We start from the raw sequence: 20258 nt of genomic DNA on the forward strand, positions 1-20258 counted from the left end.
ACAGGTCGGTCACAACCAGTGCAATTAACAAAATGTTAAGATTGACAACTTTAGGCCCTCTAGGGTTTGGTTGTGAGATAAACACACTATTCTTATGTGTACAGCAAACAAACTACTTGAACTGCATGAACTTCACCCACACAATGACAAAGATTCATTCATCTGCCTATAGCGTGTTTTTAATTCCCTAACAACTGTATTTAACATTCAACTTAAGTGGTTTTTAATAGAATACTTTTTAAACATTTTAAAATTATTTATTCGTCTATTTATTTACATATTTATTTTTCTAAAATGAAACATTCAAGATCATTATAAGTGGCTTCTACTGTACTTATATCCTTCTCCAGTTTCCAGTTAATTTTTAACATTCAGTGATGCTTGTAAAGGGATCCTGTGAAAGAGAAAATGTGTCAAATAGTATGGTAATGTTGGTAAGTTGGTTCTCTTAAGTTGCCTACACCATAATTTTAAACATCCATCTGATATTATCCAGTCTAGTGATAATATAACCACAGTCACTGATCTGAATGCTCATTTATTAACAAATAAAGATAAAACCATGAGCGGGGACAAGCACTGCTCTTCACGTTCACCATGCAGACTCATCAAGACGAATGCAGGGATTGAACCATCAACCTTCTAGTAACAAGTTCACTCCTCTAACCTTTAGGCCATCACTATCTGCCTACAGGTATGCATTTAAACTGTCATCACTTTTGTGCCAAGTCATCTCCTTCACCTTGTTAAGTGTAGCAGTATTTTCCTTTTTGGTGAAAACTCCTTTATATTCTCCATATAGTTTCATCAGCAGGTTTGTTCTGCTGCTGAGAAGAACACCGCTCTAGTTTTCTCTTCTTTTTGCGACATAGTATCGTCTTTTCGACAGTTGACTATTCTGGGCTGCTTATGTACTCTGTGCATGCGCACACTTCAAGCTTATTCCAGTCTGGATAGACTTAGCGTTGACTAGACGCAGCTAAGCTGCGTTAGTGGAACGACTTGAGCCTCAAGTAGAAGTTGATGTTAATTCTAGCCAGGCTTTTTCAAGTAAGTGCGGCTTTTTTTAGCTGCCTAAATATATTTTAGAAAAAGTTGCTGCCAGTAGAAATGTGTATTCAGTGTCTGAGCAGTTACAAACTGTTTGATGGATCTGTTCACAATATAACATGCAGATGGTTGTCAAAGTTTATTTCAGGAGAAACATGCAGAGATGTTTCATGTTGTCTTTTGTCATGTTGGAGGACATCACTACATCACTGTGCTGGCAGTAGTAACTGTACGCCATTATTCATTTTTAGACAGTACATCATATTTAAACTCCAGCACATCAAAAGACACTGAAGAGCTGTTAACACCTTTTGACTGACAGCTGACGTCACTTCAGATGACGCCTGAGAGGAAAGGACGTCCAAAAACATGTTTCCTTGATTCTTCTTCCCTCACATCTTTTCCTGCATCTCTCCCTTGTATCTTAGGTGGGAGGGACTAAGACACAAGGATACGACTCAAGTGAGCAAAGCAAGGAGACATTTAAAACAAATAAGCAATCACTGTGGACTTTATAGAAGCATAAATGCAACTCCATTTTCTTTGCCTTTGTCTGCAAGATGAAACCAAAACAGAGAATCCCGTTAAAAAGTCTGCAGTACAGCAGCAGAGAGAGTGAGGAGAGTTACTGAATAACTCAACTTTGATTTGAAGGGTAAATCACAACATGACACATTTACATTACTTTCATTTTCAGACGCTTTTGTCCAAAGTGACTTACATTTTTTTACATACACGTACAATTTTGGATTGAGTGTGTTGCTCAAAGACACTTGGACATGTGGACAGAAGGAGCTCAAGTTTCAAACCACCAACCTTGTGATTAATGGCCGACCAGCTCTGCCAACAGAGATAACTGAGCTATTCATCACATCTTAGTTTGTTTAGTGATCAAAATGCCTAGAATCTATATTTATTATTAAATTGTATACTGTATGTATGTTATTTGCATTACAGACTTGCTGATTGTGGACTCTCAGAGACTCACTGTGAAGTTGTAGCTTCAGCTCTGAAATCCAACCCCTCCCATCTCAGAGAGCTGAATCTGAGCGAGAACAGGCTGTCTGTCTCAGCAGTGGAGCATCTGTCTGCTGGACGGGAGAGTCCAAACTGTAGACTGGAGACTCTGAGGTCAGTTCACTGACTCTGTTTTCCTCTTGTTCATCTTATATTTACCCAATTTCAATCCATAACGGTTTTAGGCTTAAAAGTTTTAAATTAAATTTTAGAATTAATTTGATTCATAACACATTCACAAATTACAAGTTTTCAGTTTGTCAGTCCAAATGCCTGAACTACGGTGGCCCTGAAGTGCAAATCACAACGACAAATAGGAAAACACAACAACAAATCAAAAAACACAACAACAAATCACAAAACACAACAACAAATAAGAAAACACAACCGTAAAAGCAGAAAACAACATTAACCTCTAATGGAAAAGGTAGGTACCTGCTATCAACAAAGCTTGTCGCTGATTGGACGCTCTCCCATTGACAAGGATCATTGCTGATTGGACGGTTCCGTTGGGGTCTGTGTAGTCTCCGCCCAGAGCTGTGTTCAACTTGATTCATAAAAAGATAAACAATCAATGTATTACTTTGTTTTTCTGTTTTTCGTGTGAATTAAAAACAAAACAAAACATGCTTTTCCCATTTTAGTCTGCAAATTGGCAATTGGAATACAAAAGAAACCCAATCCAGAAAACAACTTGCTTTTTGCTATAGCATACAAAAAAGTATATATATATATATATATATATATAGATAGATAGATAGATAGAGTGTGTGATTTGGAGGGAGAATCCCTGTTTGCTTTTTTATCCCCCTCATATGGGGTTATGCTGCTTCACCTATAGACCATATCTAAAATAAAAATAAAATATTTTTTTTAAAAATCCAAGTAAAGCACTGCAACGTGAGAACACTCTAGTGCAAACAACCATAGAATCAGAAATGGACTTTCGCTGTCAGCACTCGCGCTCCCATGGCAGTCGAGATGACCGCGTCTAGGCTATGTGTTGATGCAGTAAATGGACCAGAGGTTGCCTCTGTTCAAGAGTGCAGTGCCATTACACACAGCTGTTCACTTTCTTTACCCTCATTAATTTGCCTGAAAATGACACCAGGCTGCTACAAAATAAGCACACACACCTCTACACACAGCAGACTGGTCAGTTATACCTCGATATTCTGCTTTTTATGAAGGAGTGTCCATTTACCTGGGCTCATCAGCCTCTTTTCCAACTTTCTTTTCACCAAAAGTAGCGTTTCATTTTACTCTTGAAACACATTGTAGTGCAAACACTGTTGTGTAACATTAATTACTAAACTATGCAATAGTTTAGTAATTAAATGAAGTTTATAGACTTATAAACAAAGTTCGGGAACCAAAGACCACGCCTTGTACGCAACCCATTTCCGCACCACAGGGTATTTAGACACACCATATCCGCTCCTCTCCCCTCTGTCTCAGCTTGCAAGCACCCTGTGACACACCAGCATAAACTTAAAACTTCTTACTCACATCATGGACCTCGAACTGCTCCTCAACGCTTTGGACGAGGACTCGTTCGAAGTCCCGGAGTCCCCCGGCGTCCGATCTTTCCGGCAGCCTCGCCTGCGCTCCTCGGTTTCCCTCATCCCGGCCTCTCGGCCCTCATCCTCCGTCGACGACGGTATCGTCGAGCCCTCGATCCCCAGCGGCTCCAGGGGAAGGTCCCGTACTCGGCGTCTGAAGGAAGCTACTTATTCCCGACGCTCACTCCAGCCTCGCGCGAGATCCCGGAGCCCGCCCAAGAGGAGCAGCCACCGCGCACAGCGCTCTCCTCGCCTCTGGTGTACGGACCGCTCCTCGGCCCCAAACATGTCCGAGTGGACCGTCGCTCGCTTAAAGCATTTCTTCAGCCAAAATAACATTCCCTTCCACCGCACCGACAACAAGGCAAGACTGTTTCAATTATACACAAACTCCCTGAAGGACAGCACTCTCTCCCGTCCATCTTCCCACGATCTTCCGGGTTCCCGACGTCGCGCGCGCAACGACGTCCGTGACGTCACGGCACGTCGCTCCGCTACACGCACACCTTCCTCCTCAGCAACCTCAGCCTCCCCAGTACAGTCTGCTTCTAACCCTATGCAGGCTCTCTCTGCTCCACAGCCATTTCCTCCTCCTACTTTCTCTTCAGCCGCACTTACATCCCATGCATATACATTCCATCATCCCAGCATCCCTTCCTCCTCTCCGGCTCCTATCTCTGCTGCTCCTTCCCTCCTGGCCATCTCAGCTGCTCCTCCACCCGCACCAACCACGGCAGCCGCTCAGACAGCACAAACAACAGCGGGCCCCAGCAGCTCCACGAGTTACACCCAACCTGTTCCTCCTCTTTCTTCTTTTCACCCTCCCTGTCTCCTCCCCTACCCCCCGGCTCCCCACGACCCGCACTCTAGCATTACCCGTACTACAGCACCTGCACCTCCTTATCCTACAGCCTTACACACGGCCAGCCTCGGCCTTTTCCTGGCTCCCACACCTCCATCCAGCAGCTACACCCTGGCCACCGCCCAGCCACCAGTGCGCCCCCTAGCATCCGCCCGGCCCTCCCCCGTGTCTCCCACCCTCAGGCAGCAGATCCTAACCGGTAATTACATTGATCTCGCTCAACTCATTCACCCTACATCAATTAATCCTCACATCCCCAGGGAACTGCTCACCTCATTCGGCCCCTCGGAACTTAAACAGCCACTTCCTGCTCGCTCCAAGGACCTCACAGTCACCGAGTTCGCTTTTGCGTTCTCATTGTATAGAGACATAATTTGTTCAGCCTTCCCCGACCGCAGGTCCGAGCTCGATGATTACTTGTCATTAATTCTCGACCTGGCCTTGCGTTTCGGCAGCAACGGTTTCTATACCTATCATATCCTCTTCGCCTCCCAAGCCGCCGGTCGCCTCCAACAGTTCAACCAGGGCATGTACTGGGGAACATTGGACCACGAGCTATACTGCCAAGTTTTCGCAGCTCGCGCTTCTCTGCACTGCAAAACGTGCAGCGCCCCTTCCCATCCTGCCGCAGCATGCACCCTCTCCGCCCCCCTGCCCCGCGCCTCGGTAACAGACAAGCGAAGCCCAGCCATGCCACACTACTTGCCATCGGTGGCTCCCCCACCATCCATCACCCCCAAACCTGCCTTAGATCACCCGTCCATCCTCGGCCCCCTCCCCAAAGGCACGGACAGGAGAGGGAGACCTGTCCTCTACCAGGGAGGAGGGATGATCTGCAATAACTTCAACGACCTCAGTTGCAGCTCCTCCAGCTGCAAATTCCTCCACACTTGTTCATTCTGCGGGGGAGCCCACGCCAGAGCCACATGCCCACACAACCCGACAAAGCAACAGCTGTGTAAGCATCTCAATACCCCTGTTAACATCAACGCCCTAGCCACCGCCCTACAAAACCATCCAGACACCCAGTTCGTCAACTTCCTCATTCAGGGCTTCACTTACGGTTTCCATCCGGGTCTGCAGGCCACGCCTGAGTCCACTCACATATGCAACAACTTGCAATCAGCCCTGTCTGAACCCACCACAGTTGACAGACTACTGCAAAAAGAAGTTGATGACGCCTTCATGATTGGCCCTTTCTCCAGCCCCCCTTTCCCGTCTTTCAGAGTCAGCCCAATCGGAGTGGCAACCAGGAAGTACTCTGGGAAAAAGAGGCTCATCATCGACCTCTTGTCCCCCCACGGTTCCACTGTTCCAAGCATTAACAGCCTGATTCCCAGCCTGGACTTTTCCATGCAATACGCCACCATAGACCACGCCATTTCCCTCATCCGACTCGCGGGCCAGGGAGCATGGTTGTCCAAGGCGGACATCACAAGTGCTTTCAAAGTCCTCCCCATCCACCCCGACTACTGGCACCTCTTCAAGGTCTCGTGGAAGGGCGCATACTATTTTGCCGTGTGTCTAACCTTCGGCTGCAAGAGCAGCCCAAAAATTTTCAACTCATTGTCCGAAGCCCTCTGCTGGATTCTTTCCAACAATTATAAACTCCCATACGTCATCCACCTACTTGACGACTTCCTCACGGTCACGCCACCGTCTTCGCCCTCGTCATACGGTCTCACCACAATGATTTCCGCATTCACTGATCTCGGCGTTCCCCTGTCTCCAGAGAAAACAGAAGGCCCAAGCACATCCTTGGAATTCCTCGGCATCACCCTCAACTCCATTACACTCCAAGCATCTCTGCCTACTGAGAAACTCCACCGCATTTCTCTACTCATTCAAAACTTTCTCATGGCCAACACATGCACCAAACGTCAATTACTCTCTCTGCTGGGCCATTTCAACTACGCCACCCGCATCATCCCTCAGGGCCGATCTTTCTTGTCACACCTTCTCTCCATAGCCACCGCCGTCCCATCCATCCACGACCACGTCACGCTAGACAGCGCGTGCAAGATGGAACTAAAAATGTGGCACCAGTTCCTCTCTTCCTGGAACGGCATCTCCTTCTTTTACGACGTCCACGTTACAGACGCCAATGACATCCAGCTATACACCGACGCCGCCCCTTCAGTCGGCTTCGGTGGTTACTACGGCGGCAGATGGTTCTCTGCCGAATGGCCACCCGACTTCTCTTCCCTGGCCCCTTCCTCCACCATTTCAGAAATGTACCCGATTGTCATCGCTGCCATTCTTTGGGGGCATGAATGGTCCAAAAAGACCATCGCCATCCACTCTGACAACAGCGCCGTCGTCGACATCCTGAACAAAGGCCGGTCACACAATCTGGACATCATGCAGTTCGTGCGCAAGCTCACATTGGTTTCAGCCCAGCACCAGTTCATCATCCGAGCACTCCACATTCCAGGCCACAAAAACGCAATCGCCGATTCACTCTCTCGTTTCATGTTTCAGAAATTCAGACAACTAGCTCCAGCCTCCAACCCTCTTCCAACTCCAGTCCCACCGTTTTCAGCCACAATCTACAACTGAACCCGCAACTGGAACAACTGGTCACCACTTCACGGGACAACATCATCAACACTATCTCCATACTTCACCGGCTGGAATTCCTTTAAAACCTTTCACGTCTCCCACGGACTCCCATTCCCTTCACCGGACATTCTTACCCTCTCCTGCTTCATTACATTCTCCCACACTCAACTCAAGATCAAGTCTTCCACCATACAGACCTACCTCAGCGGAATCAATTTCCCGGATTCCCGGAGCACCATGCCCAGCCTCGTCCCACTCTCATACCTACATCCATCACGACCCGGATAACATTAAGAAATCCCATTCTCGCCTCTCTGGTTGAAGTCTCTTTGGGGGCCTTGTACAGATGCCAGATCATCGAGACAGCACCCCCACCCTGAGTCTCAACCCCTGTTCCCACTTACCTCCCCGACGTCGACGTCGACGCATCTCCTCCTTTCATCTATCACTCTCCTATCCACTCCCTCCTTCCCCTCTTTCCTGCCTGCTCTTCTTTCTCCCCATCCCTCGACCCTCATCCCTTCGACCCCTACCCCCTCATCCCGCATCCCACGACCTCGACCCTCACCCCCGCATCCTCACACCCCCCGACCCTCTCCCTTCCCCCATCCATCCTTCCCTCTCCAACCATCCCTCTAACTATCCTTCCTCCTTTTCACCCTGCCTTCCATCACACTCCCAATAAACCATTAAATCCATATTCTAGAAGGAGTGGTCTTGGTTAGTGAAATGAAGTTTATAGACTTATAAACAAAGTTCGGGAACCAAAGACCACGCCTTGTACGCAACCCATTTCCGCACCACAGGGTATTTAGACACACCATATCCGCTCCTCTCCCCTCTGTCTCAGCTTGCAAGTCCCTCCCACCCGACCCCTCCGCTAACTTTCCTCTCTTCTCTGCTCAAACACAGGAACAGGGGGGCCTCGTACAGATGCCAGATCATCGAGACAGCACCCCCACCCTGAGTCTCATCCCCTGTTCCCACTTACCTCCCCGACGTCGACGCATCTCCTCCTTTCATCTATCACTCTCCTATCCACTCCCTCCTTCCCCTCTTTCCCGCCTGCTCTTCTTTCTCCCCATCCCTCGACCCTCATCCCTTCGACCCCTACCCCCTCATCCCGCATCCCACGACCTCGACCCTCACCCCCGCATCCTCACACCCCCCGACCCTCTCCCTTCCCCCATCCATCCTTCCCTCTCCAACCATCCCTCTAACTATCCTTCCTCCTTTTCACCCTGCCTTCCATCACACTCCCAATAAACCATTAAATCCATATTCTAGAAGGAGTGGTCTTGGTTAGTGAATTTTACATTAGTGTATGAGGTGAGATACATTAAAATTATTGCTGAAATAGCGATCAGTTCGATATAATCATATCAATGGCTTCACCAAATTAATTATTTTTCTTACTAGGCCAACTCACTGATGAAAATAACTTCTCCACCTGTCTTCTCTTCAGTGTGTTCATGTTGTAACACTTTGAACCATCCAGACATTTCCTAAAGAAAAGCCTTCTTTTTGTGTAGCTGTCCTTATCACGTTTTCTATGATTGCGCAACTGTTTCACATCTATGTGACTGGCTGAGAGAACATTAATCATCACACCCACTGATCTATATTCACCGTCATCCATCCCTTTTGAATGTTGCACTGCTACACATACATAGCAGGTGCACACGGAGATGTCCACACAGTCTGTGAGCTTCAGACCCACTACGCTGTTCTTTTCACTGCACTTATTCAGTTAAATTAGGGCCCAAATGTATTAAGCACATCTGTCCAAGTGGCGGTGATTCAAATGAATGAATAAAAACTTTTTGGAAAGATCTCCCTCTGAATTTTTTTCTCAAATTAGTCCCTGTGTTTGTCTGTCTGTCTGTCTGTCTGTATATTCTATAGCTAAAAACAAGTTGTTTTCTGGATTGGGTTTTTTTCTATTCCAAATGCCGATTTGCAGACTAAAACAGGAAAAGCATGTGGATTTTCATTTGTTTTTTTTTTTTAATTGACACAAAAAACAGAAAAACAAAGTAATACATTGATTGTTTATCCTGTTATAAATCAATCCCTCCTGTTAAAAAGACGGACAGTGCATTCATCCAATCAGCAACAAGCTTTGTCGATAGAAGATACCTACCTTTTCCGTTAGAAGTTAATGTTATTGTGTTGTCTGCTTTTGCTGTTGTGTTTCGTTATTTGTTGTCGTGTTTTCTCTTTTGTTGTTGTGTTTTGTGATTTGTTGTCGTGTTTTGTCTTTTGTTGTTGTATTTTCTCTTTTGTTGTTGTGTTTTGTTACTTGTTGTTGTGTTTTGTTATTTGTTGTTGTGTTTTGTTATTTGTTGTTGTGTTTGTTGATTTGCTGTTTTGTTTTCCTATTTGTCGTTGTGATCTGCACTTCAGGGCCACCATACTGAACAGCTGGTTTCACTTTGAACTTAGTCACTAATTAAAAAAAGACAAACATCTGTAAGAAAACTTTTGACACACTCACTTTAAACTCATACAGGCCAACAGACACAAAGACAGCAAATCATATTTCCAAATGCAGTTTGTATCTGTAGTCGTGTCTGAGCTGCCACCAACAACAGGTGACGCTTCAACATGTGCATGATGCTTCCTGTCAGGAAATGATGTCTTTTTGTGTAGCTGCACCAGCAGTAAACAGGAGCATAAATATGGCCCTGCAGGTATATTTGTAAAGGATTGTTCAAGGTTATATCTAGGATTAGGAGAACATGTTTCTCACTGTGCTCAGTGCACATCTGATCAATTTATTGATCAGTGTTGACATGAATATGTGTCTGAATGTTGTGGTGACATTTGGATGATGTCTGTAGAAGGCTGACATGATGATGATCCATAATAACACAATGACAATGTCACTCTGCTCATTTTAGTGAAAAGCTCATTGATGAGGACATAATACTGTTGAGCTACACATTTAAAACCTGAACACACCTGATGGATTATGATGGATTTTTATCTGCGTCATTTATTCTTTATTCAGAATGGAGAGCTGTGGTTTATCAGAGATCAGCTGTGCTTCTCTGGTCTCAGCTCTGAATACCAACCCCTCCCATCTGAGAGAGCTGAATCTGGGAGGAAACACAAACATGCAGGGTTCAGGATTGAATCTGCTGTGTGATTTTCTGGAGAGTCCAAACTATAGACTGGAGACTCTGAGGTCAGTTTACTGACTGTCTGTTACTATTGTTGATCTTAATATTTAACAACTGAACCTAATTTATGTACATACATAACTTACATCTATGAAGTTATTTTTTTCCCATATTTTCATTTTTTACTGTACCAAGTTTAGTCTGTAGTTATAAAAGATGACTGATTCTTAAAGAAACTGTAGAAAATGTCCACTGTTAGTTGTTTAAGTCAATTAATGTTCATAATTTTTGGTAAAGAGTCACATCTGTATACAGAAGATCCTCTCAACTAATATCTGTTTTAAATGGTTTAAAAAGTTTACTTGATGAAGGAGAAATATTTCTTTATTATATTCTTTAATGTGTGTAATGTGATCATTGATATGTATCCTTCAGAACACACACACACACACAGGGACACAGAGATCAATGCAGGTGACCTCAGAGTCTTCAGTCCACACTGTAGACTGGAGACTCTGAGGTCAGACACCATTTCTTACTGCTGTGCTGAGATTAATATGATATGACAGTTTTGGTGACACTGAACTGCAGACATAAAGCTGATATTATGCTGATCCACACTGAGGATCTTAATGGGAAAGTCTATTTTCTTCTTCAGTGGTTTAGTCCATTGACTGTGTCAGAGCAATGTTGAGCTGCACATTTAAAACCTTCATATAACAAGAAAAATCTGCACTGGATAATTCACTCTGAACCACTGAAACTTTCTTGTCTTTTATATTTGACAGTTTTTAACCTGCATCCTGTTGGGTTCAGGTGTTTGGAGTTTCCGTCTTATTTTTTTGGACAAAAAATAAATAAAATAGTTCTGATTGATTGCAATTCTTATTTGAATGATCAATAATCAATTCTTGAAATCCAGAGAAAACTTTCCATTGGCACCTTTACTCAGTGAACATGTGTACATGTGCACTGTGTTGTGTGTATGCAATGGTTAGTTATTGTAAATGGTTCAATTAGAACTGCGTGACGTGTAAAATGTCTACTTTGTGGAAATCGAGTTATTACAATGTGCACCAAAATCTGATTTCAAGTTTGAAAGTAAGGTAGATGCTAGCTGCTATATTAGCTGCCCTGAGTCATGACAGTCCCATAGAAGGACGGCGGAAGGAAGATTGAGGTGGACAAGCTTGAAAGAGACAGCGGGAAGAAATCAGGAAAAAAATAGAAGAAATTTGAAGTTACAGTGATGATAGAGAGAAAGAAAGAGATATCCACTTGGCTGGAATAAAACTGACTGGGAACAAGGACAGATTTGGAGTTCTGTTGAACAAACATGAAAAAGGACAAACTTGGTGATGTCAACTTAGTCAATGTTAAAAGAAATGGACTGATCATTGTTGGATGTGTTTCACAGACACAGCTGAAGAAGATGTTGGAAACATGAGTTAGATGGTTAGCAGGTGTCATGTTTCCCACTTCATAGAAGAGTTCCAGTAAGTTGTTGACAGTCATTGAATGATCAGGATGAGTGACGGAGAAAGGTTTGAAACAAGACCAGGGGCCAGATGCATAAACGATACGTATGCACAAAAACCACGCACACGCCATTTCCCGCACATAAACTGGTATTTATAAACACAGAATGTGCGGTGAGAATGTGAACACGTCACGCATACTTTAGACCAGGCGTACACATGTTTTTCCTAAGAGATCTGAGGCTGATGTGATGAGGTGGAGATGAAATATAAGCTGAGAGACGGAATCTTTTAGTAAAACATTGTTTGTTTAGGTTGATAACCAGCTGCACTGATTGTGTGTGTTTTTGGGTTCTTTTGGGATGTTTACACAGGTATTTGTAAAATGTCAATCAAAGGCGCATTTATTAAGTTAACATTGATTAATTACTTTTGTGTTTAATTTTGTCATTCCTTTAATTTCCATAGGAGCCAACATTTTATTTTGCTCTTATTATTCTTTTTATTTTATCCTTAGTTGTAGCACACCTTGTAAAGTCGGTTTAGATATGAGCTACAAACTACAACATTGATTCCATTTCTGAGATATTACTGCTGACGATGGTTTACAGTCCATGTGATGAATTAATGATATGGATGGTATAAAGAGTTGCACAGCCGTGTGTAATGGTGGCACGTAATGACAGCTATTCTGGCTGTTGGAGAAACTCGACGGTGCAACACAATTTTGTGAAACTGCACTTCTTCTTTCCCGTTTGTTTCATTGACAGCTGTACAGACTGATGAGGCAGGTGACCAATTGATATGAAAACGGCTGGTTCAGGGTGTGTCTTCATCCATTTATGGTTAATTGTGGGAGTGGAAATGAGGAATGAGGAAATCATTGAGTTCCTCAATGATTGAGATCTATAAAACAGAACCATGCATACGCACGGCTTTATAAATCTGATGAGAAGAATGCGTCTGCATGTTTGTGGCTTTATACGCACACAGTTTTAGTCATGAATCTACACAGAGTTTTATGCATCTGGCCCCTGGTGTGTTGCATTTTGAATGAGAAATCCTGCCTGACAAAGTATTCTTAGATCATATCAGTTACCCAGTAAGGCTGTTTGTTCCCAAATCTATTCAGTGCAGACGTTGTTGGAAATGTGGACACAGCTGGCTTGTGTGTAGACATGATTTGGGGATATGTGGTTAATGTGGAGATGAGACGTGCAGCAGCAGAAACTGTGAAAAAGAACCCCAGTGTAATCAGTGTGGGGAGACACATGAGGCAAGCAGACTGTCCAAAGAGAAAGAAAGAGATGGAAGTCATGAGGATCAGGTCCAAGAGAAGGCTGAGCCATGAGGAAGCAGCTAGGAATGAAAAGATTCAAGATGTGAAGGAGAACTTATCAGGTAGGAAGCATGATGAATATTGTTTTCTTGTGGACAAGATGAAGTTCTGAGCACTTCTGTCCATGGTGATTAACTGTGCCGCTGAGGCAGAAAGGAAATCTGAGAGAATAGAGATTATTACTGGAGAGGAAGTGCAGAGGCTGCTGAGAGGCTTTCAGACTCTTTCAGAGCCTTGATTGAGAAGTTATATTAGAGAATGGGATGAGGGTGGGAATATATATATTAGTTTTATTTTATATATAATCATTTACATTAAATAGGAGAACTGAGTCTTATTTTCAATCCAGTAGAAGGCAGTAATGTAATTGATAGTCCATGTGTTGCATTATGGGATAGCATTTATGTTTTTTAAATGTGCGCAATGATGAGGCCCTTGCAAGTGATGCAGGTCTTTTATTATTCTTGCTCAACTGTTTTGCACATGTAGGCCTAAAAATATAGCTGTGTCATGTTTGAGTGTTTTTGCATTTTCACTTGTGTTTGGCTGCACAACATGAGTTTGTATAGATGGAGTCACTGGTGGAGCTGCAGAGTTTAAGAGGTGAAGTCACTACATCTTTATTGAAGTAGCAGCATGTTGTCATTAATATTAATGAGAGCTCTTTTTCACTGTTTGAATTTGACAGTTTTTAACCTGCATCCTGTTGGGTTCAGCTGTTTGGAGTTTCCATTTCATAAACTTCTACATTCTATCAATCAATCGATCAATTAAACTTTATTTATATAGCACCTTTCAAACAAATAAAATGCAATTCAAAGTGCTGCACAAGCAACTGACAAAACGTAGGATGTTAAAAATGGATTTAGAGACTAATGAACACCAAAGCAATTAAAAAAGCAAAAAAGTTTCAATAAATAAGAAATAAAAAATGGGTAATAAAATATAATACAAGAAATAAAAATAATTAAAAAAAAGTTGTTAAATACTACATATTATAAATAGATTAGTAAAATGGTAAAATGTTAATAAATATTAAATAGAATAAAATAATTTATGATGATCAACAGTAAAATATTGATTAAACAAAATAGAATAAAATAAATAATGATGACAATTAAAATAAGTATAAATAATAAAACCATAAAATGATAAAACACTACATAAAAGCCAGACTAAACAGATGGTTTTAAGTTTATGTTTAAAAATATGTATATTTTCAGCTCCTCTCAGATCATCTGAAGGCTGTTCCAGCAGCTTCTAAACCTTCTTCACATCTGAACAGATTATGAAACATTGAATGATTTAAAAAAGGAACTTTGATTTCTAAAGTGACGTCATTTATTCTTTATTCAGATTGTGCGACTGCAGTTTGTCAAAGATCAGCTGTGCTTCTCTGGCCTCAGCTCTGAAGTCCAACCCCTCATCCCATCTGAGAGAGCTGCATCTGTGGGGAAACAAGCTGAAGAGTTCAGACATGAAGCTGCTGTCTGATCTTGAGAAGAGTCCAGACTGTAGACTGGAGACTCTGGGGTCAGTAGAGAGTTGGAGTCAGTCCGTGATGGTTTCAGCAGTATTGTATTAAACACAGTTAGTATCAAAGCAAAGATCCAGTATTTCCTGGTGAACCCTCAACCTTCTCAGTGGCTGCTTTCCTCAGTGAAGCTGTGAGAGGAGAATGGTGACAGGCTTCAGGATTGGACAGAAAGACAGAGAGAGAGAGAACAGTCAGCCAATCAGATCAGCCAGAAGCTTGTTGTGATCATGTGTTTGAGTTGATGTGAAGACGACTGTAGTTGTTGTGTTCATGTCTGCAGGAAATAAAGCTGGATTACAGCTGACAGCCTTACAAGATCTATAGAGACAGTGGTCCTCATCATCAAACTGTCCTACCATCAAATCTGATCTGAAAGTGTTTGTTCTCTCATTTCAACACTAAAGAATTGATCAGTTCATCTTTGTCAGAGCTCTAAGATCAGTCTGACTGCAGCCTGCAAATCACTGGCTCTGATTTCACACAAGCATCATTACGTTTAGTAACCATGTGGTCTTTATACAGACCAGAACCTCTGCTGAAGTCCAGGAATCACAGCAGGTGTTTAGCTGAGAGCTCTGACTGATTGTCATGTGATGATTTAACAGCAGGAAAGATCTTCAAATCCCACAGAGACTCTGTAACTTTCAACTTTTCTAACAGTTCACATGTATCAACAGTAAATCCATCAGTAAACTGATGAGTGAATGTCTCTGTTTCTGCAGTAATGATGTGTTCATGACTCTCAGCACTTTATTTGGTGTGTGAGCTTGGAGCTCATTGTGTTCACTCCAACACGTTAACATGAGAGCTGAAAGGAAGCAGGCTACGCTGCACAGCTGTTCCACTTCTGGTCTGAACAGGACTGAAGTCCCTGCCGCTCTTTATACTGGATGTGCTGCATCACTGACTGACAGCTGATGAAGTGAGTCTCACTAAACACTGATTTATGACCTCTGTTGTTTCTTCTTCTCTCATCAGATGGTTGTATTGATCTCTGTAAGAGTGTGAGTGAACATCCAGGAGTGTGTGTTGAGAGAGGATCAGCTGGATCCTGATGATCTATCCGGACCGGAGTCTGGATCTGGATTTTGTCATCTTCACTTAAGTCTCTTAACTGACTACAAACTGAACAGTTATCTCTGGATTTTGTTGAATCAGCACTTTATAGATGTGTTATACATGAGCGGTTTGATGCAGAAAAGATTAAAAACAGGTGTTATAAGTCAGACTCTGACCCTGGGCCCATATTTATCAAGCGTCTCAGAATCACACTGAGAGTTAACAAGGACTAAAACTAATTAATGAAGCAGAAGAGAATTTACTGTGACTGTCAGCAGGAGAAGGATTACTCCTGGGAGAGAGTGAGACGTCGCTGTTTTACCACATCTTCTCTTCCACTGTCCAATTCCTCTTTCAACTACACCCCAAGTTAACTTGTGTTCTCTACATGAAGGTAAATACAGCGTAACAATAGAAACATATATTGTTCAGGTGCATCCTCCTCTCTCAAATATCAGGCTGTAGCTCTGCTGTTATTTGAAGGAGCCTCAATAAAAAATAAGCCTATAAAATATTTGAGCTGTTGTAATGAAGTTGAGATATCCTTCATTATGCAGCTGACATGATTGTGTGTAAATCAAAGTTTTAGTGGGCTGTAACTGAGGACCCTCGTCATGCTCATTATCTTTATGACGTGCATTAAGCTAGATCAAAGTTTGATTCATGACTTTCATCATTGTCGCTTCTGACAGAACCGTCATTGTTGCACAGCTGCATTTTCCCGTTACCATAAAGTGTAACATTGTGAGGACGTTCTGTATTTATTTAAATGATGTTCTGTAGAAACATCATGTGTTCTCCTCTGCATCACACACAAAGTCAGTCTCACTAATGATTCTGTTTTAGTCCAAACAATCTTTTAATAAGCTCAGTGTCATCAAGCGTTCCCAAAACATCTCTCCTCTCAGGGAATATCTCTGCCTGAACTCCATCTCCTGCAGCTCCTAAATATTGGCAGAGATAGGAATCATTTACCAAGTTTGGAAAGTTGATAAAAAGCTTTTTCTCCTAAAAGTAGAAGCAGAGATGCGTCACTCTCTTTTATAGATATTCAAATAATAGCTATAAAACCAGCAAAGAACACTGCTGCTGTCAGACTTTGAACTAAAAGCAGGAAAAGAGATCATATTACTCCATTTCTATCATCACTTCACTGGTTACCTGTTTGTTTTAGGATTGATTGTAAAGATTTGATTGATTACTTTTAAAGGCTCTTCATGGCTCCAGATGACATTTCAGAGTTGCTCTGTGTGTAAATATTAAAGGTATCTAGCTTTTATATGCAAACATATGATGTCACAATGAATAGTTTATATCTCATATTTAAAGTCATTTGCATCAGGCTGTAAGTAAACACTGGTCAGCCAATCAGGTGGCTTTAACAATAACTATATAATTTAAACTTGTAGGTGAGATCATGTGATCCAGCTGTGTGATCCAGCCCTATCAATCACATCCTTTACATCTTTTTTTCTACATTAGTGCAGCATCTTGCATGTATTGTACAACACTGCACACAGTGATAATGATGCAAACGGACTGTGGACACAACTTCATCAAAAACATGAAATGTATCTTCTCCACTGTCCAACTCATCTCCAGCTAAACCTCCTGTTGACTTATGTGTCCTTACAGCTCTTTGAAATATATCTCTGCCATCAGCAGTTTAACACTAATGAATCATTCAATCAATAAAGCCATGATTTGCACGAATGCAGCTTGTTTTTCTATAAGTTGACACTGAGTGGTGGGAAATGAATTAGTGCTGATTATCAGCACAGATAAATATGGGTCCTGGTCTTTGCTGTCAGGGCTCTGGATCAACCTGTTTGAGGAGCTCAGTCTGATAAGTCATTATCTTCCTTTAAATCACTTCTTCAAACTCATTTTATCCACTGATCTACTGATAATTTTTGTTTTATATGCTTCACATCTTTAATGCGAATCTAATGTGTGTTTTACTGGTTTATTTGCTTCCTGTATGTGTGTTAGTTTTGTGTAAAACATTGTGTAACGTTGGTTTTGAGAAGTTTTATAGACTTCTGAGGGGAGGGTGGTGGGATGATGGTGGTGGGAAACAAAGACCAAATTCTAATAAACATCTGTGGAAATAAATGAACTTGCAGTGTTTTTATCCTGTGTCAAGCTTCAGCTTCATGTATAACATCTATTTTTATTGTAGTTATTTTTTCTGTCTTTGTGTATAAATGAACCATATTTGATTGAATCTGTGTTCTTTGTTTTGTTTCTGTGGATCTGTTAGATGTTTTTGTCTAACCACTGGACCACCAGGACGCCATCTGAGTTTTTGGTTGCGCTTTATTTTAAAGCTCCATTATTCTTATAATTTCTTATTAATTTCTTCAAAGTTTTCAGGAAAGAATTGTCTGTGTAATTTGGTCTATTTATAGATTTCCATTTCCACCTGAGTTCATATTTATTCATCAGTCATTTATTATCGGAAACTTTATTCTCATATATGTTGAATTGTATGTTTTTCTGTAGATGAAACATGTTTGCATGTTTGTCTGACCTGCTGTGAACTGACTAAAAGACTTTAGCTTATGCTAGCTTAGCAACTGGAATTCATTCATTGGAAGTGAACCAACTGAACACTCTTTATTTGACCTATAAATTAGTGATAAAGTACTTGGTTCTTTCCAGGAAAATTACTAACTTTAGATTGTCTGTGTTTTCTTTATTCCTTCACTTTATTGCTGAAATCATGTGAAATATACAAACAAGGAAACAGCGCCACCAAGTGACGATACAAGAAAACAGCAACCCATACAGACTGAACACACAGAACAAGGAGAAATAAATACATGAAAACAGACATTTTAAAACATGAGAGGAGAGTAAATCTAGTTAGAGATGTCTCTATTCATCATTTTGTCTATCAAATGTCAAAAAATAGAGAAAAATTAAGATTAAGAGTGAAATTGGTTTGCAGTGTTTGTCCAAAACTTAACAAACACAATAAAAGAAACACACACACTAAGAAGAAAAAAGCAATCCAAGACATAGTCCACACATGGCACACATCCTTCATAAATACACTAAACTACTACACAGCAGCGTCCAGCAGTGCTCCTGGAGTACAAAGATTCAATGTGAGAGAAGACTCAATGCAGCCCAGAAATATACACAATACCATACTTTCCACTGTGCAGCACTGACTACAGTACTGCTGTGAGTACCAGGAGTTTTTATGTGCTGCTGTGTGTTATAGAGAGCGATGGCTGATGGGATAAAGGAATTCCTCGCTCTGTTACTGTTGCAGCTGGAGGCCTGAAGACGTGGGCCTGATGGGAGAGGCTGAAGCTCACTGAACAGGGTGTTGTGGGTGAAGCAGCAGGTTTTCAGTCTTTGACAGGTTCCGGGTTTGGTAGATGTCGGTAAGGCTGTCTCACTTAGTACTTACTTCCAGTAATACTCACCATTTTGCATCAGCATTACCATGGTAACAGAGGATGCAGAATATCATAACACTCTGAATAAAAAAAATATAAAAAGATCTCAATATAAAACAGTCAGAATCAAAGAAGGCTAGCTTTCATCAGAAATACAGCCGCTGTTGGTTTTTCTTCAAAATAAAGTCAGTGTGATAGTTTGACTTCAGTTTGTTATCAGTGTTGATCCTGAAGTGTCTGTAGGATACTTTATTTTTACAAAATTATTTTCACATGTGCTGCTTCCAAATTTACAATTCATGATGAACATTTATAATCAAAATGAAAAACAAAACAAAAAATACAACAAAAACAAAAAAAGTAAATTTGACAGACAAGTTCGATACTGCACACACTTATGTCCATTAAATACATTCACATACAGATGTTTACCCATACATATACCTTCACATGTTCACACACACACATATATGTGTGTATGAACGTACATGCTAATTACAGGAAGTAGTCAGATATTTAGTAACATGGTCAGCCGTCTATTTGAAGAGAAAGGACAAGCTGCTAAATAACCTTCTGATACATTCTGATGATGTCGTTATAATTTCCCATCAGCCAAAGTTCACCTTTTCTCAAACACATCTTCCATGTTCCTTATTGTGTGAGTCACTTTCTACACAAGTTGCACTTCTTGAATCGTACTTTTCCATCTTATTAAATCTGGAGGTTTGGTCATTTTCCAGCCTTTTATTTGTGTCAGATTCTCAGGACTCTAAATAAATTGTTTTCATCTTGACTGAGTCCAGCTGGAGGTTGTTAACATCCTGCACTAAGATGGTGAAGATGCTAAACATTATACCTGCTTTATATCAGCATGTTAGCATTGTCATTACACGTATGTTTCTTAGCATGCTGACATCATTTTATGTCTCCAGGACTCAGAAAACAATATAATCTGATCTGAACTGCTCACAACCAACAGACAGATGCAGCCTGTGATGCAGAGTCACAAGTAGACAGCTTTAGGGGAAAGGAACCACTCAACTGTCCCTTTACTTTTGGCCATATTCTTTATAATCAAAGCACAAAGGGCCAATTACTAGCATGGAAGCTTTCAACCAGATTTTCTCCATCAAATATTGTTTCTGAAGCTCATGAATGAACATCCACAGTCAGTTGATCATTTTTGATTTCATCTCAGATTATTTCACTTGTTAAGTACTAAACCCAGTTTGGACTTTGATGTTTTTTGGTGAA

General features: G+C 41.7%; 1 protein-coding gene across 1 annotated transcript in view; it reads left to right on the forward strand.

Moving 5' to 3' along the window:
• The window catches only part of LOC121896765 (NACHT, LRR and PYD domains-containing protein 12-like), a 120648-nt gene that overhangs the window by 41543 nt on the left and 58847 nt on the right, over positions 1-20258 (forward strand). The window contains exon 9 of the mRNA XM_042410758.1: positions 2008-2181. Within this exon, the coding sequence (XP_042266692.1) occupies positions 2008-2181 (174 nt within the window). The remainder of the gene's footprint in view (positions 1-2007; positions 2182-20258) is intronic.

Source organism: Thunnus maccoyii, chromosome 5 (assembly GCF_910596095.1).
Source record: "Thunnus maccoyii chromosome 5, fThuMac1.1, whole genome shotgun sequence".
In the NCBI taxonomy this organism is placed as follows: Eukaryota; Metazoa; Chordata; class Actinopteri; order Scombriformes; family Scombridae; genus Thunnus; species Thunnus maccoyii.